The 26,028-nt window shown below is 39.7% G+C and overlaps 2 protein-coding genes across 6 annotated transcripts; both read left to right on the top strand.

Annotated features, from left to right (window-relative positions):
• The first annotated feature begins 881 nt into the window (after positions 1-881).
• On the top strand, positions 882-12,375 carry ubtf (upstream binding transcription factor). 4 transcript variants are annotated; one of them, XM_038705542.1, is made up of 21 exons: positions 882-1,501; positions 3,924-3,982; positions 4,361-4,533; positions 4,901-4,984; positions 5,080-5,235; positions 5,345-5,409; positions 5,534-5,660; positions 5,745-5,855; positions 5,979-6,112; positions 6,233-6,374; positions 6,467-6,508; positions 6,642-6,752; positions 7,158-7,313; positions 7,448-7,594; positions 7,961-8,071; positions 8,166-8,257; positions 8,354-8,543; positions 8,635-8,682; positions 8,793-8,846; positions 8,962-9,078; positions 9,173-12,375. In XM_038705542.1, the coding sequence occupies exons 2-21, from the start codon at positions 3,946-3,948 to the stop codon at positions 9,299-9,301; spliced, it is 2,226 nt and encodes a 741-aa protein (XP_038561470.1). In that variant the 5' UTR covers positions 882-1,501; positions 3,924-3,945; the 3' UTR covers positions 9,302-12,375. The 4 variants fall into 4 exon arrangements, with proteins under 4 accessions (XP_038561470.1, XP_038561483.1, XP_038561461.1 ...); XM_038705555.1 differs by lacking the exon at positions 882-1,501 and adding an exon at positions 1,520-2,153 and having other exon boundaries at positions 9,176-12,375; XM_038705533.1 differs by lacking the exon at positions 882-1,501 and adding an exon at positions 1,520-2,153.
• Positions 12,376-15,573: 3,198 nt separating this feature from the next.
• Positions 15,574-26,001, top strand: atxn7l3a (ataxin 7 like 3a). 2 transcript variants are annotated; one of them, XM_038705491.1, is made up of 14 exons: positions 15,574-15,825; positions 16,376-16,418; positions 16,527-16,626; positions 16,762-16,894; positions 17,001-17,172; positions 17,275-17,372; positions 17,471-17,493; positions 17,598-17,643; positions 19,941-19,978; positions 20,089-20,157; positions 20,268-20,311; positions 20,939-21,010; positions 22,556-22,692; positions 22,780-26,001. In XM_038705491.1, exons 3-14 carry the CDS (start codon positions 16,576-16,578, stop codon positions 22,992-22,994), a joined length of 1,098 nt encoding a protein of 365 aa, XP_038561419.1. In that variant the 5' UTR covers positions 15,574-15,825; positions 16,376-16,418; positions 16,527-16,575; the 3' UTR covers positions 22,995-26,001. The 2 variants fall into 2 exon arrangements, with proteins under 2 accessions (XP_038561419.1, XP_038561427.1); XM_038705499.1 differs by lacking the exon at positions 20,939-21,010.
• Positions 26,002-26,028: the final 27 nt, after the last annotated feature.

Below are 26,028 nucleotides of genomic sequence, written 5' to 3'. Positions count from 1 at the left end.
TCATAGTATTAAAGTTTTACATCACTCACAGCTGACTTTAATCACTTTATCCAACAAGTAACAGAAGAGGGGGGTGTTCAATTGGAGGCTTGCCACTCAGTTGCATGCTGCCTTCACTGTTATCATGTAAACACGAACTTCTTAGTACTCCTATTTGGAAAACACCATGGACATGGTCAAAAATATTATCTTCAACGTTTTCTTTTGCTGCAGCAGGCAAGATTTGCTCAGACATTTTTTATAAACAAACAAAACAAAACAAACAAATAAAATAAATAAAAAAACAGACTGTGAAAGGTTAAACCATACAAATGCTTTACACAGATACCAATAAGACAATCACAAGTAAATAAAATATTAAATAATCATATATATATAACAGACAAAATATACAACATAATGAAATTGTGAAATAATTCAATAGGCTGCTTTTTAAAACTCAGCTTATTTTTATTTAACTGTCAAACAAGCAAACAAACCAAATTTGTAAACTGATGCTTAATTCTGAATAAGCAGAAAGACTTAGTGGACTAATAAAACAGTAAACGAGATGAATCCAGACTTTGGAAATTAACAACTAAAAACTAGTGAAAATAAATCAAAATGACCTGTAATAAACTTTGGTATGTCAAAAGTTTAAATTTTGGATTGTTTCTCATTTTAGGATCATATTTTGTTTGTTCATAATAATATTATTACTTGATTGTGTGTTGTTTGTGCCTGCTCTTCTGCGATGATGCCAACATTTCCGACAGCACCAGAACGTCGCGCAGTTTAACAAGGCCGAGTGGCTGAAAGTCATTTGTTTTCCTTGAATCGGACTGACTGGATTGGACGGTCGGGGGTTCCGCCCACAAACACACAAGGTGGAGTTGAAAAGGAAAAACATGCTGGGCCAAGATGAAGCTGTCAAACAGCCTCTTACAATTTGCTAAAAGAAGAGCCGAGCAATGTGAAAAGGCATTGAGGCTGCTTTGAAGACATTTTAGATAGTTCTCTCTACAGTGAAACTCTGACACTGATAAGTAAAAATGATAAACTTTTGAAAAAATAAGATTTTTATGTTAATTATAATAAGTTATGTTAATAGGTTATTTGGTTTGTAAGATGGGATGGTTGCACTTAAATAAGATAACGATTGGCACAACTTTCATGAAACTTTCAGCTTCCTGATGAAAATGTTCGCGGTGCAAACTTCGGCTGGAGATCAGAGACAGATTCGGCTCATGTGAGTGGAAAAAAAAAAAAAATATTCAGAGACAACGGTGCTAAGTCGGAAAAAATGTGGATGTCTCGGCGTAGCGAAATGGTTGGATGGAGAGAGAGGAGCTGCTGTTGCTGCTGCGCGTTGAGTGGAGGGAGACGGCGAGTGAGATGGAGGCGGGGGGGAAGGACCATCTCTGCGGGGACTGGAGCCCAGGACCGACGGCGCAGTGCTGGCTATCGTTCAACCCTCCCCTTCTTCCTCCACAACGACACCGAGACTCACGCCGAGAGACAGGTAAGCCAACCAAACAGCCGCTTGGTTTCATAATACGGCGAGGGTGCGCGATAAAGAAACCAGAAAACCCTCTAAAACCCGCTAAATCTACCGTTAATGTTTGTTTTTGTTTTAGTAAAAAGCGCCTCGGTCGGTAGCCTCTTTGTAGTAGCGAAATAAACCGACCGCTGTGGCAGGGTACGGACGTTGTCGGCCATATCCGAATATCTTGTCCTCTACAGCGGGGAAGGAACTGGATAAGACCCGGAGGCAAATGTGGTATTTGATCAAAATTAAACCAAGCGACCATTGTATGCTAATTCCCTCCATCGAAACTCGACTATTCGCGCTGTAAACGGGATATTTGCGTGGGGGAATTAACGGTGGTTTCCGCGCCGAGACCTCCATGCGGCTGTTGGCGGAACAGCCAGCCGCCTCTCGGTTAGCCATCAGGGATCTCGGTTTAATATCTCACCGTGCAGAGACTCGCCCTCTCTCTCCCCCTCTCTCTCTCACTGACTAGCCCAGAACCACCGACGACCGAGCGCGGAGAACCCGCCTTCTTGGTCTCGCTTATGCTCTTTTGGGTCGAGGAAAGGGAGTCTGCAACGCCCTGGCTTTAGTTTTAAGCTCCGTTTTCTCCATTTGCAGTGCGCCATTGGACCTTGTCACGGTAGGTTTCCTTGCAGAGCAGAGCTGAAGCATGGCGGATCTGGAGCTGTTTGTCGCGCCAGCGAAGCTGCTCAGCCTCGGATGTTAACATATTTCCTTTTGAGCTTTTGCTAACAATGTAGATACAATGTAACCGGGCTATGTAGTAGCCGAAACTGTTAGCAGCTACCATTAAAATAAACTATTTCGTTACTAAGTTAAGGTTTAGGGTTTAACGTTTGGTCGTTAAAGATATTTTCAATTTCTTCTTTCTTCCTGCGCCTCCGCAAGTCCTTCCAACCCACCACCATGAAATATTACTCGGGTAACGTTACGTTATTATTACAATTTAATTTCCAAAACTCGACGAAGTCTATTATAAATTTAACATTGTTTAACGGTAGCTGAAATTTAGCAGTTACTCAACGGTTTTAAATTATTTGGTGTAAACAGCGACGTTAAGTCCAGGGCTCCGAAACAGGAGATTCTTGTTAAATACAAGCAAGCTTAAAGTTTTCTGTTAAATGCTAACATTTTTCAAAAGTATCTATTAAAGAAAAATCCAATTTAAACTATTTGGTGTGCCAAGTTGTCCTTGGCCATGTTAACGTTAATGCCCCATCCAAATTTCTTAGCATCCATATGTTTTAATTATAATGTAATTTACTATAATATATCTGTTCTAACTGGTCCAGGTGTACGTTATGGCAGCTCTGTAGTTACACAAATGTTGATAATGATAGTTTAAATGTAGCTATAGGTCACACCGTGAACAACACAGTGAGCTGGGGCCATCAAGGACACGATGAACAACGAGCAGCCGCCATCATTGGAGCACAGCTCGGCTACGCCTCGCTGAAGAATGCACTGGGTTTTGCTCTTAAATCCTAATATTCAACGATAAAAAAAACTATAATAAAACGGTCTGTAAATGCTCTTGAACATATTTATTAACTGTAAGCGAATAATATATTGATTGAGCTCCAGCCTGAGTTCACATTTGAGGAGAAGGTTGCATGGCGGAGCTAGATCCGCGTCCATCGGTGATGAGGCGCCTCTGTCGTGTGGCGCATTTGGCTGCAGTGTTTCCAAGCCACCATTCCCCCTTGTCGGAGACGAGACCGAAAGCAGATCCCCCGTCCGTGGTCAGCTGGTCGCCTACAGCTGCCTGTCCGTCCACGTCCATTCGCTTCCTCCTTCCGTGGATCCTCCCCAACCTCCTCTCCGACAGAAAATCCTCCATTACCGAGCGGACCGTGCGAGAAAATGGTCGCTCCTGTGTGTCCACGATACTTTTGTTGTGGAATAAGGACAGCACTAATACGCCAAATTCCGGCTGGCAAATTTGCTCGACTGAGACTCCTGTACTCTTAGCTAGTTGTGCTAGTTGAAGCCCTCCGCAGTGATATTTGAGATTTGAAGCCGTCACAAGCAATAGCCTATGTCTCACCATGTAGCGTAAACGTTTAAGGGGCGGTGTAATGAACATAAACCATTATGTCGAGGCGAATTTAAATTCCGCGACATGAAAACGTCAGTTTTACTGTTATATCACAGACAAATCACGTTTTTATTCACAAATCAGCATCTATCATATGAATACTATATACATTAAAATAACTTTATCATTAAATTCTGATTTTTTTTTCTTTTTTTTTTTTTAAATACATCTATTCTCTTTGTAGGAGCTGAGTATGAGCCTACATATCACGGATGGCAATGTTTTTATCTATTTAAGTTAATGTTGCTGTAAGAGAGATGTTTGGTAACTGTATTTTTGTTGCTTTTTTAGATACCAGACAGTATACCCACAAATGAATGGAGACATGGAGGCAACCACCCAAAGCCAAGGTGGGCTTTTGTAACAGCTTTGTGGACATGTATCTCACAATTTCTTTTGTGGAAATAATTTATTGATTATTATTAATTTTATCACTTCTACAATGACAATTCATCTGCTGTTATGAGAACTGTTTATCAAGCCCATTTGCTACAGGTCCTTTTAGCAATTACAGGGATGACACCCAGTGAGTTTAAAAACAATGCAGAATGTATGATTCCGCCACTGAAAACAGTGAATATAGTGGGGTGGGTGTTTCTCTCAAGGGAACATAATTGGTCATACTTTTAGACATACAAAATGATACTACAGCCATTTTTTTTCTTACCCAATTGTTTAATTTATCATTTCTGCGTCCTTTCCGTTGGTTGTTTTTTTTTTTGTCACAGTTTGGGCACAGGATGACCTCCTAAACCTGCTGGAGGCCATGAAAGTGGCCCTGCCTCCAAAAGATGTGACTAAATACAAAACATCAGAGTCCCACCTCGACTGGCAGAAGGTGGCCTTCAATTCCTACACAGCAGACATGTGTAAGCAGAAGTGGCAGGAGGTCTCTAAAGAGGTGAGGCATTTTTTTGTGACATTCATATTGAGTATTGTACAATCCCTTGCACTACTGTACATACTGTAAAGTTATTCATACGGTACTACCATAGTCATAACCTGTTCATAGCCCGTACTTAACCTGTAGCAATAGACATTCATATAGAGTCATATTTATATATCATTCATATTTTGCACTGTATAATAATGTATCATATTTTGTTTAATTACTGCTTAAGCACTTCTGGTTAGATGCTATCTGCATTTTGTTGCTTTATACCTAGTGACATGCACAATGACATTAAAGTTAAATCTAATCTATTGGCTATTGTCTGTCAAATTGTGTACCACTAAATGTGCATGTTTTTTGTGTGCTATATCTACAGATTCGTAAATTTCGGACCCTAACAGAGCTGATAGCTGATGCCCAAGACTACATCAAAAACCCTTACAAGGGCAAGAAAATAAAGGTGAGTTAAAACCGATATTTCACACAACTAATGAAAAACTATCCGTCTGTGTGGAGCTCAGTCTTTTCTATCCTCCTTTTCCACATGATACACAGAAACACCCAGATTTCCCCAAGAAGCCTTTGACTCCGTACTTCCGCTTCTTCATGGAGAAGAGGGCCAAGTACGCAAAGTTGCACCCAGAGATGAGCAACCTAGACCTAACTAAAATCCTCTCCAAGAAATACAGGGAGCTGCCTGACAAGAAAAAGGTTAGTCAAAAAAACAGATTAATACACAACTTATACATATGACCATGGTACAATTTGAAACAGTTTCTAAAATTCTAACTAAAATATTGTTTTCTTTTCATGTCTACAGAAAAAATATGTTGACGACTTCTTAAGAGACAAAGAAACATTTGTGCATAGCATGATGAAGTTCAGGTGAGATTAATTATTATTAATATTCATAATTAAGTGTTATTAACAGTGGGGGAATAAGGTACCTGCAGCATATTTAAACGATGATAAATGCACTTAAATTCTGGTTTATGATGTGTAAATTCAGGGAAGAACACCCTGACCTTGTGGAGAGCATGACAAAGAAAGGTTCAAATGTCCCAGAGAAGCCTAAGACACCCCAACAGCTGTGGTACAACCACGAAAAGAAGGCCGTCCTCAAGACACGCCCAGATGTAAGTTGAACCATCTACTAAACAACATACATAACACAATCTCTGTATGTACCTTGGATTTTAATTTTCTTTGTCTCACACTAGGCGACCACCAAAGACATTAAGGACAGTCTTGGCAAACAGTGGACACAGCTGTCTGACAAGAAGAGACTCAAATGGATCATTAAGTCTCTTGAGCAGAGGAAACAGTACGAGGTGAGACTACAGTGATGTGTGATATGTTACGCCAGAGTCTTATAATAAGGGCTGTAGTAGAATTATGAAGACATACTATCCATCTGCCTTCAATTTTAACTGTTTTTGTTTGCAATATTCTAGGAGACAATGCGGGAGTACATCCAGCAGCACCCAGAGTTAAACATGACCCAAGATGACATCGTAAAGTCCACCCTGACCAAGGCTGAGAGGCACTTGAAAGACAAATCTGACGGCCGGCCTGACAAACCACCTCCGTGAGTCACAGCTGCAAATACACTACTAACACATTGACATGATGCTGGTTGTAGGCCACTGCCCTGTGGGTGAGGAATTTAAATGTATATATTAAATGTATTATTTTAATGTGCTTTCAGAAATGGTTACTCAATGTTCTGTGCTGAGTTGATGTCAAACATGAAAGACGTACCCAGCACAGAGCGTATGGTGATGTGTAGCCAGCGGTGGAAGCTACTGAAACAGGCTGAGAAGGACGCCTACCAGAAACGCTGTGAAATGGTTAGTTCAGAATCATCAAGTTACATCATTTAAAAACAAAAAAAGACTTAATTACGGTTTGTCTAAACAAAAATATTTTTTTTGGTTCTCAGAGGAAAAAGGAGTATGAAATTGAGATGAACAGATTTCTCAGTGTAAGTTTCTTTTTGTTTCTACTTCAACATCTGTTTTTGTTGTGTTAATTTGCATGTCACAGACATCACTGTTCTCATGTGTGCTACAAGCATTTCTTATGTATATTTTTTTTGTCTTCCTGTGGATCTGTAGAGTTTGTCAGAGGAGGAACAGCAGCGGGTTTTGTCTGAGGAGAAGATAGGATTTAAGAGGGGCGGTGGAGCCAACAGTCCTGCCTCCAAAAAGAAGAACTCTAAAGCAAAGGTATACAGCAACAATGTATATACATAATATATACTATATACTAAAATTTTTTACTATTTCAAGTATAGCATGTTAAGCTAAGTCCATTCATATTATTTAAACAGTTATTTCTTGAGGAAAATCAATATACATACATATAGTGAGGGGAGATTTGGGAAGTTTTTTTTAAAATTCAGATCTGCCAGTTGACCTGTATACCACGATAGAGTACTCTACATTTGTTAAAACCTGTAAATTCAAACATTAGGACTGATGAGGTCACTGTTCAAATACAATTACTGCACTTCCTTACATGTGTAATTCTTTATACTATTAAACAGTAAAAGTTTAATTTTGTGTGGCTGTTAAATTAGTTACCTACATGTAGAATTGTTTTCTTATATTCTTTTGCTCTGTAACGTGTAGGCCAGTCCAGAGAAACCCAAAAGGCCAATTTCAGCCATGTTCATCTTCTCTGAGGAGAAGCGTCCTAAACTGCAGCAGGAGAGGCCAGACCTTGCTGACAGCGAGCTCACAAGACTCCTGGCCCGCATGTGGAACGAGCTGCCGGATAAAAAGAAGGTAACTTGTCGATCCAGTGTGATATTATTCTGTAAAAGAAATGTCTAGTAGAGTGGATCACAGCAGTCAAATCATACTGACATGGTTGTAAAATACTAACAAATTACAATAATCTTGTTGTTCTGGTTATTTAGGAGAAGTATAAACGCCTAGAAACAGTCCTGAAGGCAGAGTCAGAGAAGAAGGAGAAGGAGGACCGTAGTCGTCTGCCCGACCCACCCAAGACTGCACAAGACATCTGGCAGCAGAGTGTCATAGGAGACTACCTGGCTAGATTTAAGGTATGCATGAGTCGTAGTCTTCAGAATACAAAAGGGTAGTTTTGTTTTAGGCGTTCACTCTATAGACAGTAGTTTGATCGGTGATGCTAAAAGTACATGTCTTAAAAGTACGTCCTAATAATGCAGAGGTAGGTCACAGGTGTCCATGCTCATGTAATTTATTTAATTTGTTTACAGTGTTTAACTTTGAACCACTAACTGTCATTACTCTGTCATCACTGATATCATATCATAGCAGATAACATAGATAGATAACAGGAGTATTGTTAATGAACTACAGCTGTATACTTCTTAAACTGAAAAACTGTTTTACTGTACAAAACATTTTAGCCAGAAGTGCATTTAATGTGAGCCTTTGCTTTGCAGAATGACCGGCCAAAGGCACAGAAAGCAATGGAAGCAACCTGGAGCACCATGGAGAAAAAAGAGAAAATTATGTGGATCAAAAAGGCAGCAGAGGACCAGAAAAGATACGAGGTTAGTGGCAAGTAACTGGCTGTCCACTACAACTGCACAGCATCTGTAAACGGTACCAGTGAGAGTAAACCGTTGACTTTACTCTCGTTAACAGAGAGACCTGTGTGAGATGCGCTCACCTGCTGCTGCTGCCATTGCCTCAGGGAAGAAGATGAAGTTTGAGGGTGAACCCAAGAAACCACCATCGTAAGTTTTTCGCATCCAACTTCTCTGTGCTGCCATGTTGTGTGTATTCAATTAAAACCCAGACGTTGTGATTTTTGCTTGGTTTTGAATCTCTAGAAACGGATATCAGAAGTTCTCCCAGGAGATGCTTTCCAACGGAGAGCTGAATCACCTCCCAATGAAGGAGCGGATGACTGAGATCGGAAGCCGCTGGCAGAGGTTACCACTGAAGGATAAGGAGCGCTACAAGAAGATCGCTGAGGAGAAGCAGAAACAGTACAAAGTCCTACTGGAACAGTGGCTCGCTGTAAGAAGTGGTTGTTGGTTGTTTGTGGGGGGGTTAGTCAAAACATCTTGGCCACTTGACATATCTAACACTTACTTCCATCCTTCCACAGAGCTTGTCTTCACAAGAGAGAAACACTTACAAAGAATATAATTCACAAGTAAGTCGGTTATTTCACAGTTGCTATAACAAACTGGACAAATTGTACTGTAGCTCTGTATCTTTCTAATATGTTAGGTTGACATATTTTAAAACTACTTGATGTTTCAGAAACGGAGATGTCCGGCAAAACCAGGAGGCCCCAAGGCAAAGTCCAAGAAATCTGTAAGTGCAGACTGTCTCATTCTCTCATTCTTCTTTTTCCCCGTCTCATAAAGCTGCTGCAGTGATGTCATGTAGTAATGTTGTCAACCATACCTGAAAATCTCTCTTCCCACAGGAAACTGAGGAGGAGGATGACGATGAGGACGAGGATGAAGATGATGAGCAGGAGAAGGCTTCCTCTGAAGCAGACTCATCCAGTGAGGATGACGACGATGATGATGACGACGACGACGTGAGTTGCTGCTTTACAGAGATGACTATAAGAAGTGGAAGTTGATTGTGCTAAATATATTTGATTTTTATTTATTTTTGTTGATTGTTTGAAGAAGGACGATGACGATGATGATGAAGAAGACGACGAAGATGATGACGAGGCGGAAGACAAGGAGAACAAGTCAGAGGACAGCAGCAGTGAATCAAATTCACAGGGGTCGTCAGACTCTGATTCGGACTGAAACAGGCCGTTGTCGTCGAGACGTACTGAGCAGCGCTGAGCTGAGCCAAGAGTCAAGGGAGCTCTGCCACTGTGCCAACCCTGCTCTCCTCCCACCACCAGGGGGAGCCCCTGCATTGCCTCATCCACTTCACACTCACCCACTTTATGTTGCTGCGTTGGTGACCCCACCCATATGTCCAAAATGCGTTTGATTCCCTCCCCGGTGTGAAGGTCATCTCACAGCACGGGGCCGCTTACGTTATGCCAAAAACAGCATCCCACTGGTTTGGTGATGTTGTGAACATTTCTGCCGCTGGTTTCAATCTTGACTTACAGGTTCATTGGTTTATGGTTAGAGTTTTAAAGCTGAGGGTGATGAATAACTCTCCAGTGTTTATTTTATTATTCTGATAATTAGTTGAAGACGGGTGGCATGAGTTGTGAACAGGCTTTCATAGAGCCAAAGAACATAGTATGGTGGATCACTTTAGGAAGGGGGGGTTGCAGGGTACTGAAAAATTGCACTCTTCAGAATGTTTCCATTTTTTTTTTCAGAACATTGTCGCATTGTTCTCGATTCTCAATTTATGATGTAGATTTTATCATTTGGTTCTTAAAGAGGTGGTATTTTTTCAGGAAAAAAATCAAGCCATTTTGAATGTCTTTTTGTTGCTGGAAATGTTCAGAACTTGTTACTTACCCATGTTCTCATTTAAAACAAAACAGTGCCTATATAAAGTATTCACCCCCTCTTGGACCTTTCCATGTTTTATTGTTTTGCAACGTTGCACCAAATAGAAAGTAATAAGGCTTTGATACTTATTAACAGACAATTACTATTTAAAGGAATCCTGCAACATTTAGGTGAAAGTTAATGTAGCTTTAATGTGCTTTCTAAATGAGAGCAAACCTGACCAAACTCCCGCTGTGGTGTGACATTTCAACGCAGAACGGAAACAGTCATTTGTCATCTGACCTTCAGTGAGGCGGCAACAAGCTATGGGAATTTTCCCATAATGAGTTTTCCGGTATTGTCACAAGGAAAACAAATCTCTACAGATTTATCTAAATTAAATGCAAGATTAAACAAAAAGATTACACAATTATTCACCCTCTTAAATATTTAGTAGAAGCACTTTTTGGCAGCAGTTACAGCCTTGAGTCCATGTAAATCAGTCTCTCTGCTTCCCCCCTCGTTTCTTTTTGCAAAACTGCCCAATCATGGTGTATAAGGTATAAGTGTGCAGCAGTTTCAAGTCCTGTCACAAAATCTCTATAGGATTTATTTTGAACCCACTAATGCTGTGCTTCTAGCACCAACACCACATGCTCTGAGCAGATTTGGAGCTTTTTTACTTTTATTTTTTTTATGATTGGCTTTACTGTGCTCTTTGGGCAACTGTCCTTGAAAATGTTCTTGTATCCCTCCCCTGAGTGAAAGTTTTCAGTGAAGTTGTTTCTATTTATTCAGAGTGTTCCTTTTATCTTAATCGTGAGGCTTTTATTAAAAGGTACAGATACAGGTGTAGTTACTGGTCACCCTCTTAATTAAAAATCTGGCTTAATCTCCATTCAACATCCATGAAATATGAAAACATTTACTTGTACCAGTCAATCCTTATGTAATCAGTTGTTTTTGTTTTGTTTTAGGGCTTAATTTAGCCTAATCTGTGTCTGTTTTCACTTTGACATTAAAAAGTGTCCAAAAAAAGCCTGATTACATTCATGATGCTTCAGAGTTTAAAACATTGGAAGGGGCCATGGGAAGTGAATACTTTTGATAGGCACTGTAGGATCCATTGCCATGCGTCTGTCATTGAAAGGTGTCATTTATCAAACGTAACTGACATGTACACAAATCCATCAGTCTGAAACAATTCTGTTTGACTGAGCAGTTTGTTCTGGCCTGACCGTAATAAACAGTGTTTATTGTTTAACCAGAGCAGTTTGTCATTGAAGGGATAACACTTGTTTCCCACCTATAGATCTCAAACTGACGGCGTTTTTAAAGAATATGTCACGCGGGTGGTGTATTGTTTAATTTACGGTTTATTTGAATTGTTAATAGGTTTGTTTTAATTGTGTTTTGATCCATCTGGAATCATTCGTGGATGATTGAACTGAATGGTTTTCATCGTGTGTTTTTTTTTTCTCGAGTTTGTTTAGAAACGTTAATGGTATTGACTGTAATCCAAGTGGGTTGTAGTCAGATGCTTATCCCAAAAAAGTGTGCACTTAACGTAAATCTGTCCCTCTGTGTGAGTTTGTGTGCAATATATGCACAGAACTGTGTATATATGAGGGTGTGAGTGTGTGTTTCTTTGCTTTAATGTGTGCTGTTTTTACTGTTTTGTTGCATACCATGATGTGACTGCAGTGTGCATGTATGTGCCTGTGTAGGGACATCATACCAACACCATGAATGTAGATATTGTTAAATCTTTTTAATGTTTTTTTTTTCCAAAGGTCTTTAGTAATGTTTTGCTGTCATGTCATTGATTAACTGAAAACAGACTGATAAGATTTCCATGACATGTCATTTTGGGTCCACTGACAGATGAGTACATGGCAACTATTAACGATCTGTTAGTAATGGACTGATTTTGATCATTATGAATCTCATTACTGTCTGAAACAAAACCAGCGTGGACTATTTAAATGATTTTGGGGAGGGAAAAGGAACGTGGTTGCTGATACTGATCGAGGGGAGTTTGTAAAAGGGATTTGGGGAACTGAGTTGCCAGAGAAATTGGGCTTCAAATATGTTGTAATTTTTTCTGTAAATACTGTTTGTTTTTTTTGTATTGAGTGCTTATTGTTTTGTTAGTGCGTTAAGTTGGCAAAACCCTCATCTGTGACTTCCGAGGCCAGTGAGTTTTTCACTCACGGTGGGGGGAAGTTTTTGGTTTAATTCACCTGTTTTAATTGTTTCTTCACTTCCTTATGTTGGTTTATAGAGATATCTAAGACAGCAAAGCTTTACAGGTTTGTACTGCTGATCATTTGACAAAAATTGATGTTTTCTATAGCTGAGGGTGTTCTTATGTCCTTGTAGTAAGTCTTTGGGCAAATAAAAAATGATCTTTAACAGTTCGAAGTGTGTATCCTGTTTCAATCTTATACCAGCAGGCAGAATATGGATCAGTACAGCGATAGCCAAAAGTTTGAGGACAACCCTGCTGTTGTATTTTTGGTCAGCAGCTGTTTTTCTTGGTTTGGGCTAGGCCCCTTAGTTCCAGTGAAGGGAAATCATACTGCTACATCATAAAATGTTTAAAATATTTTAGACAATACTGTGCTTTGGAGTTTTTGTCCAGTCTTTTATCAAGCACAGAGGATGAAATTTCACTAGTTCCAGGGTCGGAAATGTTAAGATTTGCAGCTATTTTCACATGTTAAATGATTAAAAACTGAATGGCTTTTGGCCTTTCATTGTTCAATCGACATACAAAAAGTTGTCACCTTACTGGGCATTTTTCACTATTTCTGATATTTTATAGACCAAATGTTTAATAAATGAATTGAGAAAACCAATTAATCCATTATAAATATAATCATAGTTGCAGTCATAGTGTGCTTATTGCCTTTTTTCATGGCCACATTAACATGTAAATTGAGCAGAATTATTGTGTTGCAAACTCAGAATAATAAAGCACAAACCAGTTGACACACAGGGGCTCTAGAAGGTCTGGGGGCCCTGGAGCAGTTGCCCGGTTGGTTATCCAGCCTTGAAAGTTTTTGATATCCAACACTATTTGACATGAACTGGAGCAACAACTGTTGAGTCAAACCCCTGCAGGTTCCTACATCTTGTGGAAAGCCTTTACAGAAGAGTGGAGGATGTTTTGGAACAAGATGTGAAACAATCTTATATGAATGTAATGTTTAGGTGTCCACATACTTTTGTCCATATAGTGCGCAATTTTTGATACCGATGACCTCATTCAACCGCTCAGGCACGACTAAGTGATCACAGATAATAAACGTTCATGTTCTTAAATGATGTCTTGAGTGGGTGGTAAAAGTCCCCGGCTTGCGTTAAAGCGTCAAACTTGACCGTAATAGCGGAAGCACGCTGCTGTACCGTCAAAATAAAAGTCATCACTAACTGCGTCACACAAATATCCTAGTAACCTGCAGCTTTTAGTGGCTGATCTATGGAGATTTTGGCTAAATATAGAACAAGGCTAACAGATTGATATCTGATACCATGTGTGTAGGATGCTTTTTGGTAACATTTTTTGAAAATGTGTGGTAATGGCATAGACAAAATACATAAACATCCTTTAAAGCAAAATCAGTACAATAAGGATGGCCTCAAATCAGTACTTTCCTGGCACAGTTTTTAAATAGTGTGCACTTGAACAGTGGTGGAAGAATTAAAAGTCAAATAATTTGGCCTGCAACTGAAAGTCCTGACTGAAAATAACCCAATAATGTAACATATGATTAGATTATATTTATTGCATTATTATTACATAATGTGATTACTGGTGCTTTGAAGTTACGGGTAGTCCAAGTGGAGCTGCACTGTTTAGCAGTTCACTCTGTTGCAATGTAATTTTTTATAAACTGATCATGTGCTTTATATGTAAAACCAATAGCAAAATAACCAGCATAGCAGACAAACAAATGACAATGCTTGCCACTGAAATGTTGTTTATTAGAAGTATTTAATGAAAATACTACTTGAGAAAATTAACTTACTTGTATTCCACCACTTGATCAGTGGAATTACATTTACTCAATAAGTATATTTAAGTATAATTTTGATGCATTTGTATTTTACTTGATGATCCATTTTATATTACTTTATACTTCTACTCCACTACATTTCAGAAGGAAATACTGTACATTTTACACCATTACATTTATCTGACAGCTACAGTTTTCTAGTCACTTTTAAGATTCAGATTTTACAAACAAAACATATGATCAGTCTATATGATATGATAATTATGGATTAAACTACACCACCTTCACCAGCTGTAATATTAAAATGCTGCTTGTGTGTTAATACATCAGTAATAATATTTAAATAAACATCATTGGCCGGATTTAAAACAATGTTGAGATTTCAAATCGGAATGAAGTCGATGATCTTGCAGAGTCGTGCCCAGAGAACAACCTACTTCTCGACATCAGCAAAACCAAGGAGCTGATCGTTCCTGGGAATCAGCATCACAGAGAACCTGACATGGTCATCCCACACCTCCACGCTGGTGAAGAAAGGTTAGAAAAGGTTGTATTTCTTAAGGAAGCTTAAGAAGACTAAATTCCTGTGCCAAGTTCTCGTCAACTTTTACAGAGGAGCAATAGAAAGTATCCTGACTAGAAACATCACTGCCATGGGATGGGCACGGCCCAGGACCGGATGGCTCTGCAGCAGGTGATTAAAACTGCTCAGAAGATCATATTGGTGAGGTGCCTAGCCCAAAGGATTTTTTAAATTAGCCCAAAGGACATTAAAGAACAGTACCCACCCCAGTCACACAGGCCTGTTCACCCTCCTGCCGGCTGTGAAAAGATATAGAAGTTTCTGCCGTTGCACCACAAGATTGCAGAGCAAATTCATCCTCAGCACTGCTCCCTAGTTTGTTTTTTGTTTATTATTCCATGGTTGTTTTTGTATACCATATTTTTATAAGCTGCTATGTAGCAGTAGGGCGTTACAAATCACATTTCACTTTGCAACCTGTTGTAATGTGACCATTAAACCTAGTTGTACCCTGAAATATGATATAGATCAGTGAATGGAAGTGAAACAATATTAAATTATTTATCACAAGAATTCCACATAGACGATGGATGGATGGATGGATGGATGGATGGAAGTCCACATGGAATAGCCTACGTGTGTGATTTGGTTAAATACAGTAGTATTCAATGCCTCAGACCTTTATTTAATGTATTTGGTGTGGTCTAATGTTATGTCAAATAGCAATATTAGTTATCTTGAGTGTGTGTGGGGTCAAATAACATAACCACGATCTCATATGCATCCAGGAGTTGAGCAAAACTAAGCAAGTAAAGTAAGGGTGGGTCTGAGGGAAGGCCCACAGTCTCAGACTTTTAAAACCCCTGATTTAGGTGATTATATTACACTGTCAAAGGGGTCATAGCCCAGCAAGTACATTTGAAACATTAGGTACATTTTGATCTAGTTTTACTTAAAAGTGCATGTTACTTAAGTAAAATATATGAGTACTTCTTCCACCACTGGTAGTGCTTTTCATGAGAAACACATCGACTTCGGAAGGAAGGCTTTTATTTTTAAGGTTGAAACCGGAAGTCCGTGGTTTTGTTTTCATGTTTGGTCCTCCGCCGTTGGCCTCCTCGGTGTCAAGCAAACGGGTTTGTATCGTTAATTTACTCGACACCTGCGACCACAAACCATTTAAACGAGGATTTAGTTTTACCGACGACAAAAGGATGGGCGTAGCGGAACACCTGGCTTCTTGTTAACGCATTTTGCGCGGACTGACACGGTGATGTTGCCTCCATCTGATAAACTGGTTCAGGTTGAGTTTTCTGTGTGACAGGGTAAGAGGAAACAGTTTTCGCTGATATTAAAAACACAACATCATTAGGCTACATTGTATCGCAGTATTTGGCATCAGTGTGCATCAGACGCCTTTTCTTCATGTCAAATTAACTGATACCAGGACTAGCTAGTACATGCTAACACTTTAAAGTGATGTTATTTGACGTTTAAACAGTGTTGAGTTTGCTAACAACTGTCATTACCTGCATTTATATTGTCGCTGTATTTGTTTTCCAATAAACGTTAGCAAGACGTCGGCGAGGCTGTTTAGATGGGTGTCTTATGTTTATAAATGAGCTATTATTGCAGTGTTTATAGTATAAATAAAGACGCATCTTGCCTCAGTTAACCACACCTGACGCATTAATAAATAGAAACCCTAACAACATTTGGTGTTTCTGGTATTAAATAAATGTTAATCTTGATATTACTGTAACTAATATGTCCAGGTTTGGGTTTTGAAGGGAATGTATGTTTCCTGCAGTGTTTTATTTTAGAAAAACGCATGACCTCACCTGTTAATTTAATGTGTTTTCTTCTCTTCAACAGAATGAATACATATCTGCAACAAGCGTTGATAGCTATTTTAAAAGTAAGTATTATGCAGTTTCAGTCAAAAACTGCACCCTAGCTGACAGATTGGTATTGTCATTCTTTTAATCTGTTGACCATGCTGACCTTTTTCTGTCAATATCCTCAGGTCAGCATCTCATTGCCTTGCTATCAAGATTTCCCATACAGATTTTCAAATGAAAATGGAGGATATGCCCCTGTCAGGCCCAGACAACACCAAGCTGGAGGTGAGTGAATGTATATAATTTGTATTTCTTCCTTTAACTGTCACCGATAGACAGATGTTATGTCTTTCATATGTTTTTATCTGGCATCCAGTGTGTATTTGGCTTTAAGTTATCTTGACATGTTTCTTGTAATAGGCCTTGGTCCATGACATCTACTCTGAGCTGGTGGAAGATGCCTGTTTGGGCCTGTGTTTTGAGGTACATCGTGCTGTGAAACAGGGCTATTTCTTCTTGGATGAAACAGACCAAGACAGCATGAAGGAATTTGGTTGGTGCCATGGTTTCTAGTTTGTTCTGGGGCATTTGCCTTTCTAATTTCTTTGGTGTGTGTTGCCTACACAGTATGTCCCTTTTATTTAAAATTATATTTCCAGAAATTGTCGATCAGCCAGGAGTGGATATATTTGGCCAAGTGTACAATCAGTGGAAAAACAAAGAGTGTGAATGCCCGAACTGCAAAAGATTAATAGCCGCTTCTCGCTTTGCCCCGCACTTGGAGAAATGTCTTGGCATGGGACGCAACAGCAGTCGCATCGCCAACCGCAGGTCGGTCAGTGAAGGTGATTCAGGACTGACATCTCGTATTAATCCAAAATGGGTATGAACATATGATCAGTTTTTTGTTTTGATTTTTTTACACTTTAACAGGCTAGCCAGCAATAATAACATGAGCAAATCAGAGAGTGATCAGGAAGACAACGATGACCTTAATGATAATGACTGGTCGTATGGGGCAGAAAAAAAAGGTGAGCATTATAAAGTAGTTTCACTTAAGAAAGAATAATTAAGGAAAGCTCCAGATTGCTTCCACTTAATAAACAAACTTCTTATTTCTATGTTACAGCCAAGAAAAGGAAGTCAGATAAGGTATTTTTGCATTTGTTTTTCCCTTTGCAGGTGATATTACGGTATATTTTATGTATGTTTTAATAATGGAGGTAAATCTAATCTGAATGATTTTCTTTGTGCAGAATCAAAATTCCCCAAGAAGATCCAAATCTATCAAACATAAAAATGGTGAGTCAATTTGGTATTCAGTTTCTAGTGTAGTGGTGAAGTTTTGGTTCATGCACCTTTCTGAATGTGGTGTAAATACAGTATGTCACAAAAGTGAGTACACCCCTCACATTTGTCCCTTTCCATGTGACCGCACTGAAGAAATGACACTTTGCTACAATGTAAATTAGTGAGTATACAGCTTCTATAACTGTGTACATTTGCAGTCCCCTCACACAGCCATTAATGTCTAAACCGCTGGCAACAAAGTGAGTACACCCCTAAGAGAAAATGTCCAAATTGGGGCCCAAAGTGTCAATGTTTTGTGTGGCCACCATTATTTTCCAGCACTGCCTTAACCCTCTTGGGCATGAAGTTCACCAGAGCTTCACAAGTTGCCAGTGGAGTCCACTTCCACTCCTTCATGATGACATCATGGAGCTGGTAGTTGTTAGAGACCGTGCTCTTCTCCACCTTCTGTTTAAGGATGCCCCACAGATGCTCAATAGAGTTTAGGTCTGGAGACATGCTTGGCCAGTCCATCACCTTTACCTTCAGCTTCTTTAGCAAGGCAGTGGACGTCTTGGAGGTGTGTTTGGGGTCTTTATCATGTTGGAATACTGCCCTGCGGCACAGTCTCCAAAGGGAGAGGATCATGCTCTGCTTCAGTATGTCACAGTATATGTTGGCCTTCATGGTTCCCTCAATGAACTGTAGCTCCCCAGTGCCGGCAGCTCTCATGCAGCCCCAGACCATGACACTCCCACCACCATGCTTGACTGGAGGCGAGACACACTTGTCTTTGTACTCATCTGAACCAAATAAGTTTACCTTGGTCTCATCAGACCACAGGATATGGTTCCAGTAATCCATGTCCTTAGTCTGCTTGTCTTCAGCAAACTGTTTGCGGGGTTTCTTGTGTATCATCTTTAGAAGTGGCTTCCTTCTGGGACGACAGCCATGCAGACCAATTTGATGCAGTGTGCGGCGTATGTTCTGAGCACTGACCTACCTGATCTACCTCCCCTTCAGACTCTGCTGCAAGGCTGGCAGCACTCATACGTCTATTTCCTCCTGAAGACCAACCTCAGGCTAGACGCTGAGCACGTGCACTCAACTTCTTTGGTCGACCGTGGCGAGACCTGTTCTGAGTGGAACCTGTCCTGTTGAATCGCTGTAAGGCCTTGGCCACCGTTCTGCAGCTCAGTTTCAGGGTCTTGGCAATCTTCTTCTAGCCTAGGCCATCTTTATGTATAGCAACCATTCTTTTTCAAGATCCTCAGAGTTATTTGCCATGAGGTGCCATGTTGAACTTCCAGTGACCAGTATGAGAGAATGTGAGAGCGATAACACCAAATTTAACACAACTTCTCCCCATTCACACCTGAGACCTTGTAACACTAACGAGTCACATGACACCACGGAGGGAAAATGGCAAATTGGGCCCAATATGGACTTTTTCACTTAGGGGTGCACTTTTGTTGCCAGCGGTTTAGACATTAATGGCTGTGTGATGTGCTAATTTGAGGGGACAGCAAATTTACACTGTTATACAAGATGTACACTCACTACTTTACATTGTAGCAAAGTGTCATTTCTTCAGTGTTGTCACATAGAAAGATATAATCAAATATTTACAAATATTGTGAGGGGTGTACTCGCTTTTGTGAGATACTGTATGACTCTGGACCTGCTGCTGCATGTTTTTTCCCAAGCGTCGTGTTGCAGATCAGGATGTTCTGTGCACGCAGTGTCTTCAATCACAGGAGGTGGAATGTGGACACCTGCTGTCTAACACCACAGTGTAGTGTGGAGAGTTTATGCAAGCGAAAGGTTCACCTTTTCTCCTCATCCAGGGTCAAAATGCCAGCACAATATAATGTTACACAAAGACAAAAAGTTGGAAGTGTTTTGCAACTTTTCAGCCACATTTTGGGGATTTTATGCAAGTCACAGTTGCACTTTAGGAACAAAACAAATGGTTTGATAATTATGTGCAATGTTTAGTTTTTTTATTACTGGTTTGCACCTGTATGATGAAAATACATGTGCTGTTAAGTAAAAGGAAAAGTTATGCATACAGAAACGACAGTTTGTGGTTTTACCAGTGGGTTCACGGAGAAAGCTCTTGCAGGAGTTTCTATTTACAAGGGAGGAGCAAATAATATATCTGATGAGCTAAAATCATCTGCCAAGGGACTGTTTGTCTTTTGACTAAGATGCTCCAATTATATTAATATATATATATTATATTAATGACGTTTTAATGGTTTTAAAAGTTTCTGTGGCATAAATAAAGATGTTTTGTTCATTTCCAGGCGAGCTTGGGAGCAGCGTCAGTTCAGAGCCTTACAAGGTGAAAATTCCTCCTTTTGTTCATGTTCCTGCAAGACCACAATTTTTGTTTTGTATTGTACAGTGCACCATACAGATGGTGGTTCTTTGTCTGTCTGTCTTTCATTTCAGTACAACTATAACACTGGCATCAGTTATGAAACTTTAGGCCCTGATGAAGTCAGATCCCTTTTAACAACGGTGAGCAGCTCGCATGACTGTGCTCAAGCATGTCAATCTTTTCACGTTTGTCAGGACCATTTTTACTCTCTCATTTTAATGAAACATTGAAATACTGTTTGTTTCTACAGCAATGTGGGGTGATCTCCGAGCACACCAAGAAGATGTGTACCAGGTAAATGCTGTATAATCCACTGGCACATAGTCGATCTCAGGGGAAAACATTTACCTGCTTTTGTGGTGCTAATATCTGGGACAATGCATTATAGTTTAAGGTACAGTAACACCTGGACATGTGAGGGTGTTGACATGTTATTTAACCCAAATTCTGAGGTCAGTGTCTTTATGTCCCTCAGTTTGTTCCCTCAGTGTAACTAAATCAATAAGAAATGCTTTCTGAAAATGAATCTGGAAACATGATCAGTTTCATCTGCGTATGTCTGAAAATGATCATGTATGTATGTTGGGACTAACTCGGGTACACAAGTGGCAACTCATTGTATTGCATTGTTTTAAAATTTGTCTGGACAAGTGATTGAATTGTTTTTCTCCTCAAAATTAAATCCCAAATTCTGCAAAGAACAACAGTAATTGCACAGATATTTTTAATAAGAGCATGGTGGACCCTGTCAGTGACCCGCCAACATTTCATAACCTTTAACATCTCATTGCTGCTCTGCCTCACCTGATTGTGTCCGCAGCAGTCGGTCCCGCCTCCCTCACTCCCTGTGGCTGTATATATGCAGGCAGGGCGATGCGGCCATCAGTCAGGGATGTATAATGCCACCTTGTGTCCCACCAGGTCTCAGCGATGTCCCCAGCACACGGACGAACAGAGGAGGGCCGTCAGGGTGTTCCTCCTGGGGCCGTCCGCGTGAGTCTGCCCTGTCCCCTTCCTTACCCCTCCTCACCCACCCACAAGTGTACTTAACAAAAGCCATGTTTGAATGAGTGATGTGGCCCTCATGGTGAAGGTGTTTGCTGATTCAGTTCACTGTTTTCTGATCAGGTTGCAGAACAATGCTGCTGTTCAGTGTTGTGAATACTCTGGTACAGTTCTGCGATCAACAGCTCTTTGACAGACTTGTGACTATCCTCTAAGCGACGTGTTAATGCAAGAGTACACCACAGCTGAAGGGGAACTGAGTATTCTGTGACGATTTATCATTAATTATAACGCTCATACATTACCTCCAGGGTTTTTCCAGGCACATATTGGGTTTCTGCGGAGGAGCAGTTGTGCATGTCAGCATGTGACATAATTTATCCCTGCATTATTAGTGCAAGCAATTTATGGCACTTACAAATGTAATTTACAACAACAAAACCCACATTATGTTTCAAGCTTTAGAAAATGTTGCTCAGTATTCAATCATAAGTTTAGATAATCACATGTGATGACAATTGCAATACACAGTCTTATCAAGAACACGTTGTAACATTTAGCAGTTGGCAGACTTTGTCCTACTAAAGTAAATAACACTGATGTTCTATAGCAATAGCAAAAGGAAATCAAATGTGATGACATATCAAACTGCTTTATCAAAGTCACTGTATGACACAAAAGACTATGTATGACAAAACAACAATCTTTTCTAACTGAATTTAATACATAACCATAACAATGTCCATATATATGGTGGCATTGTCTGGTTCCACTTAAACAGAATCATTGTCTTAAAGATGAGAGAACACAGGAACACTCATATTGGCCTGAGACACACTCAAATGAGTATCAGGCCACCCTAAAAGTGTAATAATTGAAGTTGGTTTTAATGATTTAGTCAAAGTTGGATTTCAAAAGATTGTGTAATTGCAGACAAGCCAGAACAGATGTAAAATGAGTAGCCGGTTCCTTTTTGTATCGCTCACATGTGGGATCAAGATCTGCACTAATCTTACATGGTCCTTCACATTGCCTTCACAATCTCTCAAAATTCTTTAGGGTGCTACCAGCCATGAGGAAAAAGGTCTGCTGTGTGGAGCGAGCACTAAGAAATAGTAATAACAGTCCTCTTGCACACATACACAAAGATGTTCTCATCATGTACAGTAATATAGCTTCACAGTAGAAACCATCCAGAGATCCAGCAAAAGTGTTAAATAAAGAGGTACTTTATTACCATTCAGAATAGGAGAGTGATTGAAAACGCAAGTAGTTGAGGAGCTTTTGATGAAAAATGGCAAGTATAAATGTCAGATAGTCAGAAGCCTCATCGTCTGATAATTGATGAGTCACTGGTACTCTGTGCTGTAGAGATTATATTAATCTTTCTGCTCCTTAACTATTTCTTGACTGCATTTAGCATACCAATTATATAAGAAATATATAGACATTTTTATTACTGTGGGGTCAAACGGAGTTGGATTTCTTGAGTTTTGTCTAACCGGATGCATCTGTGTGTGTTTCATGCAATAGGCCATCGCTGCCTGATGCAGACGCTGTGGTGGAGAGCAACAGCTTTGACATTCCAGATGGACAGACCCTGATGAGCCGCCTGCAGTGGGAAGACTCCCCTGATATTTCACCCACCGACTCTGCCTCATCTAAAGCCAGTAAGGAAGTAATATGCGTTACACTGAAAGTTATTTTTTGATAAAATGTAAAGACAGTTGTTTGATCATTTTCTGTCCTTCTCACAGGCACCAACCATTCAGATTCTAGGAAGCCCAAGAAAAAGAAGAGGACGTCTCTTGGTTTGAACAGTGGAGGAGGAGGAGGAGGAGGAGGAGGAGGTCTTACCGGAGGAGGCGGCAGCAGCAGCAGCTGTCAGAGTAACATCAGCCTATCAGCCAAGAAAAAGAGGCCAAAACTCTCAGCACCTTCTATTTCCAGTATTTATGATGACTTAAACTAGCTTCAGACCAGCTCTTGCCTCATTGTTAGATCCCTCCTTTCATACCTACATTTAAATAACCTGATCAGGATGGGATGAAACTTGACTTAGGAGTGCTTATTCATTTAGCCTTGTTAAGTTCAGCAATTTAATGAACATTTCTCTTTCTGTATTATGAACACTGTTCTAAAAAAAATTTAGTATCTCCAGGAACATATTGTGAAAAACAATGTACACCTTCTGCTCATTGTAGTCATGTCAGACAGTTCGGTCTACACAGACAGCTCACAAGTTGTAAATGCAGTGACGCCTGAATCAGACAGCGTGTCACTGTTATTCTATATGGTCAAAAGTATGTGGACACACATGAACATAACCCCAATACATAATTGTTGAACACGCCATTCCAGAGTTTGCAGTTGGGACTCTGGGGACTTGTTATGTTTAAAAAGGAAGCGGCCTTTCTCAAACTGTTGACACAACGTTATAAGCACACTATTAGCTAAAGGATCATTGCATGCTGTAGAATTAAGATTACTTTTAATTGGAAGTAAGGGGCATATCGCCAACCATGAAACAGTCCCAGACTTTAAGTATACAAAGATATATAGACTGGGGGTGTCTACCATACCATACATTCTTGACCATATGGTTTAAGCAGCTCTAGGATTTGTCTGAAATGACACCGCCACAACAGTCTTGTTTCTGATGTTCAGCTCAAGTCGAGTTTTTTTCAAAGTCACAAATTAAAACTGGGCTGTACGATACAATAGGAATAACGTGAATTTTATTTTATGGTGGAAAGACACCATGAATGGCCTTTTTCACAACAGCTATTTTGACATGACATTGCAGCAAAAAACACAGGTGTCATTAATATTATTAAGGGCTGCACTCCATTTAGTTTTCCTAATTATAGGGCCCTGTCACTGTGAGCATGCCTGCTCACTGACTGACCGTTAACTTAAATGAAACATGGCCTTTAATAACAGAATTTTTTGCACCTGTGCCTTACGTGCTGTGACAAGTCAAAATATCTGCTGTAAAAAGGAATTTAGTATGCTTTTATTATTTATTCATCCTATTTTGGAAGTTAAATGCAAACATATCTCAGAAATTACTACTTTGAAGTTAAAGACTTTTTTTTTTGTTGTTGTTATAGTCAGAAAATATTTTTTGTTGGCTCCAGACTTTTTCATCAAAGCATGGAAAGGTTCAAGTCTTACATTTGGCGTTATGAAACCTTCAGGTACTCTGTCATTGTTGGCGATCCTGTGGCCTGTCGATCATTTAACTTGGTTTTGAGTAGATGCGTGAGCTTCAACTGCTTTCAGTTCGACACTTGACACACTGGTTTACTGGAGTACTTATCAGTGGCTTTTTAATTCTCGCATTGTATTGCACAGTTGTGTGTGAGTGCCTCTGTATGCTGACTTGCATTTAGTCACTTTTTCGTGTAGTGTGTGTGTATGTGTGTGTGTCTGTGTGTAATCATATTTTCATAAAACTATGCATCCTATAATGTGACATTTTTGTGAAAGTATGTGTGCCATTTTAAATATTTAACTTTTTTGTTTACATTAACAATATATTTAAGTTCACTACCTATGAAGTGATACTGTGTGTATATATGTGTATTATTTGTGTGTAAATGCAGATTTTTGGTATTTGATGAGCCAGTAGGCTTTTGGGGCACATGTGTACAGTACATGTATGTATGACTCACATTGTGCTGATGGAAAAGTAATCATGAATCCAACTTAACTTTCTTTCCGTGTCGTGTCTTGTGTAGTTTCAGCTAATAGAAAACATCATACGTTAAAGGGTAACTAATGTATTTTTCAACCTGGAGCTTATTTTCCCATATTTATGTGTCTGTGACTAATTCGTCCAACATTTTTTGAAATTGGTCCAGTATTGAGCCAGCGCGCTGCAGTCGGTAGCAGCAACACGGTTGCAGCATAATCCTTGCAATAGCACCTTGAGATTTGCTTCAGATGTAAAGTGCATTACAAATAAAATATATTATTATTGCGCTTGGTCAATGTACGTCCACTGAAGTGCTTGTTTTTGCCACTGACAGTCAACTTTGTGGAAAGGATCCCCATTTCTTTTTGCGCAGTTGCCCGCAAGAATTAAATTGCAGCCCTGTTTCACTGCTGCCGACTGCAGCATGCTCACTCAATACTGGAGCAATTTGAAAAAAATGTTCTTAATTAGTCCTACAGACACAAAAACATGGGAAATAAGGGTTCAGGTTGGATAATGCTTTTAAAAAGTTACCCTTTAAGTAGATTGGTGCTGCAGTTCTGCTTGTCATTCATGATCATGAGTGACAAGTGCCTCTTGTAAGCCTATAACCAACAATGTCAAATGTAAAAGTTGTAAGATATATAATACATGCTTCAGAGGTCGGATGCACTATATCACTAATCTTGTACTTCACAGTTTGTTTTTTCTTATAAATTGGCTTTATAAATGTTAACTGTACTGTTGCAGTTATTATCATAACTGGGTGCATAGTCAGGACATGGCTATTAAAACTGAAGGACTGAAAATTATTGGGGGGTAGAGGAGCTCAGAAAAGGAGGAGGGGTTAAGGTGCCAGTGTACTCCATCAGAAGTGCTTGTCGGATGGTTGTATAGCTTCAAAAACCCCCTTCCCCAATACTTTTTCTCAAATCTGTTTCTGTCCAGGTGTGTAGTGACTTTGAACATGCACTTTTGAATCTTTTCCAGTAAAGTCTTAAACTGTTATTGAGATATTTTGGTTGGTATGATTAGATTCTTAAGCCACCTTTTGTGGATAAAGCTAACAGCTGATGTTCTCTTGTGGCTCTCTTGTGTATCTGTGTGCAGTACGAGTGCAAAATATGAATGCAATGGTGTGGGTTTTCAATACATTTTCATGAACAAGCACAAATCTGTGGATGTGTGAATGACTGTTGTACATGATGTGATACATAAATTGCTTGTCTTCACTGTCATGATAAAGTGTCTGTATATAAATAAACACGAATGCTACCTAGAGGCTCACTTCTTTAGACTACAAACG

This window comes from Micropterus salmoides, unplaced genomic scaffold, assembly GCF_014851395.1.
Source record: "Micropterus salmoides isolate LMB-PRFRI ecotype aquatic unplaced genomic scaffold, ASM1485139v1 Ms_hic_scaffold_10, whole genome shotgun sequence".
Lineage (NCBI taxonomy): Eukaryota > Metazoa > Chordata > Actinopteri > Centrarchiformes > Centrarchidae > Micropterus > Micropterus salmoides.
This window is presented reverse-complemented; position numbering and strand designations above follow the sequence as displayed.